The sequence below is a fragment of the Amblyomma americanum genome, chromosome 11 (assembly GCF_052857255.1).
Source record: "Amblyomma americanum isolate KBUSLIRL-KWMA chromosome 11, ASM5285725v1, whole genome shotgun sequence".
NCBI classification, from domain to species: Eukaryota; Metazoa; Arthropoda; class Arachnida; order Ixodida; family Ixodidae; genus Amblyomma; species Amblyomma americanum.
Genome location: NC_135507.1, coordinates 85,219,706 through 85,229,372, shown reverse-complemented (window position 1 = coordinate 85,229,372; position 9,667 = coordinate 85,219,706). Strand labels below are relative to the sequence as shown.

General features: G+C 46.2%; 2 protein-coding genes across 3 annotated transcripts in view; one reads left to right on the top strand and one right to left on the bottom strand.

The window, feature by feature from the left end:
• On the bottom strand, positions 1-6,907 carry LOC144110667 (FGFR1 oncogene partner 2 homolog). 2 transcript variants are annotated; one of them, XM_077643724.1, is made up of 4 exons: positions 6,620-6,907; positions 5,940-6,022; positions 916-1,276; positions 1-311 (listed from the first exon to the last, which is right to left on the bottom strand). In XM_077643724.1, exons 1-4 carry the CDS (start codon positions 6,779-6,781, stop codon positions 27-29), a joined length of 891 nt encoding a protein of 296 aa, XP_077499850.1. In that variant the 5' UTR covers positions 6,782-6,907; the 3' UTR covers positions 1-26. The 2 variants fall into 2 exon arrangements, with proteins under 2 accessions (XP_077499850.1, XP_077499851.1); XM_077643725.1 differs by lacking the exon at positions 6,620-6,907 and adding an exon at positions 6,234-6,315.
• LOC144110666 (uncharacterized) overlaps positions 6,534-9,667 on the top strand; it is a 45,978-nt gene continuing 42,844 nt past the window's right edge. The window contains exon 1 of the mRNA XM_077643722.1: positions 6,534-6,567. The gene's annotated coding sequence lies outside the window, so the exon portion shown is untranslated. The remainder of the gene's footprint in view (positions 6,568-9,667) is intronic.

The following is a 9,667-nucleotide window of genomic DNA, read 5'->3' as shown; positions in this document are numbered from 1 at the left end:
TTATCATAAGCAGACGAAAAACTTTATTACGTGCTCGGAGCGGTGCTAGCAGGATCTGTTTGCACCTCACAGTCAGCAAGGCCTGCAGAGCCTGCACGTCGGCCGATGTCAAGCAGCTGCCTCAACACAGCGTTCTCGGTGGACAGACGCACAAGAGTTTCTGTTTGGCGAGCACCAGTCGCCTCATCGATCTCGGCAGCACGTCGCATCACCTCGGCCATCTCGCACACCTTGTCGGCCAGATGATGGCAGTCGCCGGAGCCTTCCCCAAGGCGCTCCTCAGCTTGACGCACCGAGCCCAGTTGCGCCACCTACGTGACACCCACACACATGGCACCTTTGCACCCAGAAGCTTTGAAAAACGACACAACTTCCTCTGAGGCGCTGCCAACCTCTGCCTGGCTCCTTCACGTCCTGTCTCAAAGCAAAACTGACTCCCTACCTTGTAAAGAAAGTTTTCTGCCCCCAACACAGAAAAGAATGCTGCTGTCAGCTTCATTAAATCGACAAACCTTGAAGGTTGTATGTGAGGAAACCATAACAAGCAGCTACACATGTGGCACATCTGAAACACCTATGCACAAACTGACCTAGTAAACAAAAGCATGTCACGCTACCTGGACCTGCAAGGCCAGAGTGGCAAGAGCAGAGGGACTCGGGGAGTCTCAGTCAAACTGCGAGTCAGCGATCTAATGAACAGCACAACTGAGCTTGTGAGGAATTGCCGACAGCCTCTCACCTTTACGCCTCATCACAAAGTAATACACACGACGAGCATGTTTCCCTTCTTCCCTGGAAAAAGCTTGTTCAAATTTTTAAAAATTTACAGCACTCAATGACTGTTGAATGTGCACTACAAAGTGCCCAAGCTCCATGTTATGTCGCATGGGCTGCAAAAGACGCCGGACTGCTTGCCTGCTCCCGGTACTTGGCCATGATCAGCTCGAGGGCAGACTGGTGTTCCTTGAGGGCAGCCACGAGCTCACGATTCTCCTGCTGGAGCTCACGCATGTGCCGGTTCTCCTGCTGAATGGACAGGACGAGCGCGGCACGCGGCCGTGGCGTGGTCGCCACACAGCTGAGCTGGGCCAGCTCCTCGTGGTACTGGCGCATGGCCTCCACACCTTGACTCGCCGCCTGAGCCTGGGCCAGCAGCCGATCCGCGTTGCCGTCCTGTTCGCGGAGGCGGCCCACGAGGCGCCGCGCCTCGCCCAGAATCTGCTGCACGCTCACGGTGGTGCTCATCATCTGGGCCGGTGCGTTCACTGGTGCAGGCCTGTGTACATCACGCACAGCCAGAGCATTTTTCCCAAGACCACTCAAAATGATCCAAACTGAAGTTTTCAAGTGTCCCTTCGAGACTCCAACCAGTGCTCACACTAGGTAGCTGATGCAGACCAATGCAACAAGTGGAGGGGTGCCAATTAAACTGAACTACATAGGGTACTTTACTGTGCATTAAAATTTCAGCTCAAGTATTTCGCCAATATCAACATGTGGAAGCCACAGCTAAGATCAAACCTGTGAACGCCAAGAAGCCCAATACCATAGCCACAGACCCACTCCAGTGGGTAGCGCTTGCGCAAAATATGCAACACGTGCAATCAAAGGAAAAACAAGGGAAGGCAGGGAAAATACTTGCACGTTTCATGAATACCACATCAGCCCCTCCGACAAAACAGAACCACTGCAATGAGCCAGGAAAATATGCATGAAAGAGGGGACTCTTTCAGCACCCCCCACTTGCTTCATGACAACTCAGCATTAGTGCAAAGGCTGCTCAGGTGCAGTAACAGGAGGAAAATCAGGTGCTGCTACCAAGAACATACTCTCTTTTGCATCTCCCACGACAAAGAGTGATGAAAAGGTAGGCTCATCATCTGGCCTCACCTCACAAAGACAATGCTTCTCCACTCTGCGCGACTATTTTTGCATGCATTAGAACAATAAACATGTTCCCAACATGCACTTCTCCCCTTTTTTCAGCCACATCCACTAAGGCCCTGGCTTGTTGCGCCATGGATTGGTATACATGCTTGTGTACAAAGAACTGCCAGCATGAAAGCTGACATGCCGGGCTAACCACTAAATAAGTGCCCCTAACACATTGCGTGGAACATTCATGAGGTGCAATCTGGAGACAACCAGGTCAAGACAGTATCAACGGCGTTGTAGGCCTTGGAGATGTCCCATTCATCTGTTCACAATGCCAAGCTATGCACCCCATTGGCCAAAGCCACATTTTGAGGGTGCAGCAGGTGTCCAAGCAATGCCCTTTTGGTTTGGTTTATGGGGGTTCAACGTCCCAGAGTGACTCCGGCTATGAGGGACGCCGTAGTGAAGGGCTCGGGAAATTTCGACCACCTGGGGTTCTTTAACGTGCACTGACATCGCATAGTACACGGGCCTCTAGAATTTCGCCTCCATCGAAATTCGACCGCCACGGCCTCCCGAGGATCGAACCCGCATCTTTCGGGCCAGCAGCCAAGCGCCATAGCCACTGAGCCACCGCGGCGGCTTGCAATGCCCTTTTGGGATACGCTTTTCAAAAAGCCTTATCACCTGCTGGCAACTGCCACCTCATGAACTGTTTATTGTTGCATAGGCCATATTGTGATTATCCTATGCAATGCCCTTTTAGGTAATCACAATGTGGCCAATGCAACTATAAACAGTTCATGAGGCGACAGTTGCCAGCAGGTTATAAGGCTTTTTGAAAAGCGTATACCAGCCATACTTGTACAGGCTTTGCACTGCTATGAATGCAGCGCCATAGGAAAGCAAGCTACACAAACTCAAAACCTCCGGTGCCTGCAGGCCCCATTTAGCGCATGACAGTGCCTCCACTTGGTACAAGATAGCAAATGACGACAGCAGGGCATCATGGTGGCTCTAAGTAAATGTTAACAGAGTTTGCACTCCGTTCACACAGCAGCACTCTTCCAGCCCCCTTGTCCATAATGCACCCAAGTTTTGTAGTCATCACCATCATCATCAGACTGACTACACCCGCTGCAGGGCAAAGGCCTCTCCCATGTCTCTTCAATTAACCTTGTCCTTTGCCAGCTGCGACCACAGTATCCTCGCAAACTTATTAATTATATCCACCCACCTAACTTTCTGCCGCCCCCTACTATGCTTACCTTCTCTTGGAATCCACTCCGTTACCCTTAAGGACCAGCGGTTATCTTGCCTTCGCATTACACGCCCTGCCCAAGCCCATTTCTTCCTCTTGATTTCAACTAGGATATCATTAACCCACGTTTGTTTCTTCACCCATCCCGCCCGCTTCCGGCCTCTTGACGTTACACATACAATTTTTCTTTCCATGGCTCGCTGCGTTGTCCTTCACTTAAAATGAACCCTTTTCGTTAGCCTCCATGTTTCCTGTTGTATACTTTTCTCTGGAGGGATAATGGTTAGTTGTCATTCATGATCAGAGAGAACCTGCCGCAGTCACAACTGTTTTACAGTCACTAGTCTTCGAACAAACAGGCGGCACAACATCTCAGGCAAAACATAATTTAAGATCATACCTGCCACTGAAGATTCGATCCGATAATTAAGATTTAAGGCTGAATGGGGAAAACGGGGCCTTCATTGCTTGGTTCCATCGTGGTTGTGCCTCAGAATTACAATAGACAAAGTGCCACGAAGAGATATTCCATGCAGAGCAACAACGTGAAGGAAGGCAAAGGCCATTTCTGTTTACCCAGTGGCAAAGAAACTGGTGTAACACTTCCTGCTGTGCCAGGTGGTCTGCTGTTCTTCTAGAACAAGCATGGTTCCAGAACTTCAAGACGTGTCCTTTCCAAAAGGTGATTTGTGACTTTGTCCCTGCTATTCCCTTTTTAGATAATCAGTTTTTATATATTTATCCATACTCCCTGTTGGGTTCTTGATGCATGCCTCACTGATTTATTGTTATTTCATCAGTTTTTATTCCTATGGCATCTTTCACACTTTCATTAAAAAAATTTTTCCCAAGTTCCTAGTAAGCTTCATACACAGCTTCTCAAGTTTTCAATGAATTTTTCTTGGGATTTTAGACCTTCTGCAGTCTTCTTTTTAACTTTGACACAAATTTTGCACATTATTCCCAGCATGATGCTTTTGCTTTTCTGCCATGGCTACTGCATCAGTTTCATTGTAAATTTATCATGTCTCAACCTGAGATCCTTGTGTCAGTTGCTTCTTTTTTGCTTCTTCTGGTTCCATCTCATTCTACGTTTCTCACACTTGTAATCATTCTTCGCTGAATTTTATTTTTACTCACAACACCTAAGAATTTAGTACTTAAAAACACTTCACTGGCCACCGTGGTTGTTCAGTGGTTATGGCGCTTGGCTGCTGACTCGAAAGACACAGGTACGATCCCGGCTGCGGCACTCGTATTTCGATGGAGGCGAAATTCTAGAGGCCCGTGTACTGTGCGATGTCAGTGCACGTTAAAGAACCCCAAGTGGTCGAAATTTCCAGAGCCCTTCACTACGGCCTCCCTCATAGCTTGAGTTACTTTGGGGCATTAGACCCCCATAAACCAGAAAACACTTCACTGCTTGATGGCAGCTCGATTTCTGCTCTCTGTCATGGCCATAAGTCACCTTTTGTTTCACAGATTGCAAAATGCACCTATATGGCATGTTCTCATTGCTGTTTAAAAATGAAGTCAGAAGTTCAGCACCCATTCCCCAGCATTGCTTTGAGGAACAGTGGCTAAGCCAAAAGAAAAGCTGTCCCTGCCCTCAGCCTAGGCTTCATGCAATTTCATATCAACAGCATTACACAGCACTACAACGCTGATTGTTACATGCTCCTAGCATTCAATGCAGCCCATACAAACCCAGCATACTTAACTTATATTAACATACAGTATCATCAGCCGGACCAGGCATGTATCTGCTCAGAACAATGACTCTTGTAGCAGCCCAACTCTGGAAGCTTTAAGAGCCTTGATGAACGCACAGCAGCCGATATCAAGAAAGGATGACTGCGGACAACTTAATCAACAACTAATCTTTCACACAGCCTTATGTAAACAAAACTTATGAGGATTCAGTGGCAAGCAGACCTTTCAAACACATTGTGCACACAGTTGATCCCAGCCACTGTTATCATACGCTAGTTAGTGGCGTTTGTTCAACAACCCAACAAAATAACAGGTAGCTGCTCTACATAGTTTGTAGCACCATGCTCTTCCATTCAAAGGCCGCACAGCAAGTCAGCGCAAGTGGCAAAAATAACCAATGCTCAAGCCAAATGCGACCACGTCATGTGTGTGACGGTGATTTCTTTAGGTCAATGTGGGAACACTGCACCCTCTACTCTAGTATATTTGATAGTGTTAGCTTCTATAAACATAACTGTCAGTCTGGGCTAGTCTCATAAACATCCCACTTGCTGTGTGTATTTCAGTGCAGTGACTTTAGAGTATTTGACATGCAAGAGCTAGGTCAACAAGAAGCAGTCTAAGGTTCAGATGTAGTAAAACACGAAATATTCACATCTTCCTGTTTTCCCAAAGGACACAGGTACACCAATACTGACACTAATTCCTTCTAATTTTCAGTAGGTTACGATAGAGAAACTTTCCTACGTAACCACTTCAACTAAGTTAAGTCCGCTCAGCAATTAAGCTGTAAATAACTTCAGCTCACACTCGATGGTAGCTTGTCTGAATGGCGTAGTATGGCATATGCGATCACATGCCCATTTAGCAAGGCAACCGAGACTTACAACCGCTGGCTTTAAGTTAATAAAGCAGAGCTGTGCTCCAAACCGTCACAGAAATTGTTATTACGCTATGACTTTATGCGCCAAAGGTTAGAAGACAGCTTGTGCATAGAGGATTTCCCGCGTGAATATGAGGGATGCAGCAACGCCTACAGTCGTTGCTGCAGTAAAACCCGCCGATGTGCTTCAAAGGGGGTTGGGCTCACCTGGATGCGGCGTTGCCGGTGTGCCCGCACGCATGTTCCAAGACTTTCGCGGTGCTACTGGCACTGCCCTGGTAATCACAAACCTGACCAGACACAGGGAGACAATCAGTGAGCTACGGCCATTCACCTCAGTAGCGAGTTATGAACGGGGCATCCGACGGCCAAGCAAACATAGAAAAAAAAACAGCAAGCTTTGCAGGTGCAGTCGCCACTTTGCAAGAAATAAAGTACCAAAGCTTTGCTGACCGCAAATAGACTAGTTAAAAAAAAAACGAACAAGACAAATACTCACACAGTCGCCGGCTGCCTACCGAAAGACCGAAAGTACCTAAAGACAGCAACTTTAATTACAAGCTTGACTTTTGGTGGCATCGGCTTCGACTAGTGTTGGCGATTGACAATAACTTATTATTCGCTTCACTTGTTTTCAAAACAACTTGTGAATGTTATAGATAATAACTCAAATTATTTTTAAAATTTTAAAGTTAGGAACACTGAACCTTAGCGTTTCTTTTTTCTTTTTCTTTGCCGCCGTTTTTTCCTCTCTCCCCCCGCCCTCCAAAAAAATGCAGCGCGCAGTTTCGCAGCTATAATGGCGCCCATTACGAAATGCCATGAAGGAGAGGCTGTATAGGAAACTGTCTGGAAGACAGTCGGCAAATACTGAGCGGGTGAATTACCTCGGCACCGAGCCAACGTGCTTTTAGCCCACGGCGCCGCATCATCTCAAGAGCGAACGACCGGAGCCGACCGATGACCGGCGCCTGGTCGACGGCCGTGTTCGGCGCACAGCTGTGGGCCGCCCGTGCATCTGACGAAGGCAGCTGTCGGGTGCGCTGCATACGCGCTCAGGGAGGCCGGGATGGCGTTCACGAGGCTGTTCTTACCAGAGCTGAGATCCAAGTTACGGCCTCCTCCGGTCGAAGGGACTGCGAGCTGACGCGCGTGTGCTGTTGGACGAGCGGTCTCGAGACACTCGTGCTGCGTACCGGAAAGGCGCTGCACGCATGGGACGCCGAAAGCGGAACTTTCAGGAGCGTCGCAGAGGTGCCTGCTGACGACGCTTCGCGATGCAGCAGCGGCTACCCCCATTGCTTTAATTAGACACAGACAGTGCAGAAAACGGGTCTGGCGCAGTTGCCTCGTCAGTCTGTGTTTGAATCACGCATTCTTTTGATGAAATAGATGAATAACCAACTCGCCCATGAACGCGTCATTTTAACCCGTCCGTGTCAAGTATGTGCACAAAAATTGTTAATTAACAAAGTTTGGAAGCGCGGTTGATTCCTCTCCATGTGGAGAAATTGTAGATCACTTTCACTTTTGATGTGTTGCCGTAGTGCGTGCTTGCTTTTCCTGTTTCACTGGAGCAGGATAGTACATCTGGTAAAATAGTCATTCTGCAGACCAGGAATCTGCGATCACCAGGGCATGACCGTGTTGAAGGAAAGACTAGCACGTTTTATAACAGGAAGTTTGGTATTCTATTGCGTCACGATATGTGTTTCAACATCTTGTACGTATTCTTTATGGAACCACTATGGAGTTTACTAAACACTGGGCAGATTTATAACTTTCGCCTGCTGCAGCATATACACAAAAATCGATTATATGGCTCCACCCATGGTACTCCGACAGTGAGATACCCTTTCCGCAAAGTAATGAAAGTAGTACCAAGAATCCGTACAAACTACGGTTAACAGAGTTTGAATTATCAGGTACCAGATATTATCAATGTGTTTAGCCTTAAAGCTGAACTTAACATCTGCCTTAATAGTTTTAAGAAAGAAATCAAGAGGTATTTGTTAGAAACTGACCCTCTATTAACATGAAAATTTCTTAAGGTTTTATTGTTCTTGGCATAGATTTGTTGTTTCTTGAAGTTACTAGTCTTTCAGTCATTAATAAATATTCAATGTTTGTATGGTTTGTGTTTTCTGTGCAGTGCTTGTTCACCCACTTTGTATAATACTATCACCACTATATATTATATTGTGTATCACGTGTTCCAGTGACGTCTCTAATTCAGTGCTTCTTTACTTGCATTTTTGTAATGTCATTACATTTTCATATATATTGATATTTCCTGTGTGTTATATACTAAGGCCACACTTTCTAATGCAGTGCTTCTCCATCTTGCTTTGTGTACATAATGTCACCAATTATTTGTATTTTGTTGACGTAATATTATCATGTCTGTATAGGTTTGGTACGCGTTGTGCACAGCTGCCACTGTTTCAGGTGCCGGGACCTTGTCAGGCCAACTGGTCTTTCGTCTCGGCTCCCTCTTAATGTTCAAACAGAGAAAGTAAATTTCAAAACAGCAATCCATGCTGACCTTTTGTTTGCTATGCCCAACAACTGCGTACAAGATTATTGTAATTGTTGAAACATATGCCGTTTCAACAATTCTGCCGTTCGGAAGGGAACAGCACTTTATAATTGATAGAGAGGTGCTGGAAGTGGTCAAGAAATATGTCTAAGACTTAGGGCAGGTAGTGATCGAAGATCCGAATCACGAGAGCGAAATAAGTGGAAGAGTAAGAATGAGGTGGAGCACATTTGGCAGGTTCTCTCGGGTCATGAGTGGCAGTTTACCAACATCCCTCAAGAGAAAAGTATAGAACAGCTGCCTCTTACCGGTACTCGCCTACGGGGCAGAAACGTGGAAGCTAACGGAAAGGGTTCAGCTTAAGTTGAGGTCAACACAGCGAGCTATGGATAGGAAAATGATAGGTGTAACGTTAAGAGACCGGAAGCGGGCAGAGTGGGTGAGGGAACAAACACGGGTTAATGACATCCTAGTCGAAATCAAGAGAAAGAAATGGACTTCGGCAGGGCATGTAATGCGAAGGCAGGATAACCGCTGGTCCTTAAGGGTAACGGAGTGGATTCCAAGAGAAGGAAATTCAGAAAAACAAAAAAAACTCTTAAGGTCTACCCAAGTACACTGGTTGACAGTGAAAAATCTTGACAGCTTCAAGCACACGATTGTGGTAGCCATTACTGCCACCAAACAAGCAGACGAAGTGACTCGGAAAGGCCTACAGCATTATGCACTAGTCATGCACTGAACTTTGTCAGCCCCTTTGTAGGACATTGTACTTCACCATTTAATATCTTGAAGCATTAACCGTTGATGTACCCCAGCCCAGATTCAATGCCCATTCATTTTTATTCTTGTCGTTATTTTTCTTTTTACTTTCTAATTTTGTGCACCTCTCTCGTTAAGTCTTTCTATCCCCAATTGCCTTCCTCATGAAGAGTAGCATGCAGCAAATTTTTCAAAAATCTCTACTTTTCAAAAAAGTTTCTCTCTCTCGCAAATCACTAGCACATATGTGTACTTACTTGGCTGACAAGTGCTGAATACAGCTTTCAGAGCAACACAAGCTGCAGAGAGTTAGTTTTCTTCACAGCTATTCATGCAATACGACAAATGTAAGGCACACTGAATGGGAACCTTAGCATTTGTAAAGCATGAAACCGCAAAAAAAAAAGACAATTTAGCATGGTCATGCCGGATACAAATTGAAGTGTGCTAATATTTCGGTTTCAGTTCAAGACTCTGCTATCAAGTTCAAGCAGGCTTCAGACAAAGATCGGTGAAATCTGTCAGTGGGGGACTTTATGCTAGCTTTGTGCTTTGTACTAAGACCGCCTTAACGGAGTAACGTGATAGCGTTGAAAGTTAAAAGTTTATTAATGAATCCAAACAAAGTTAAGTT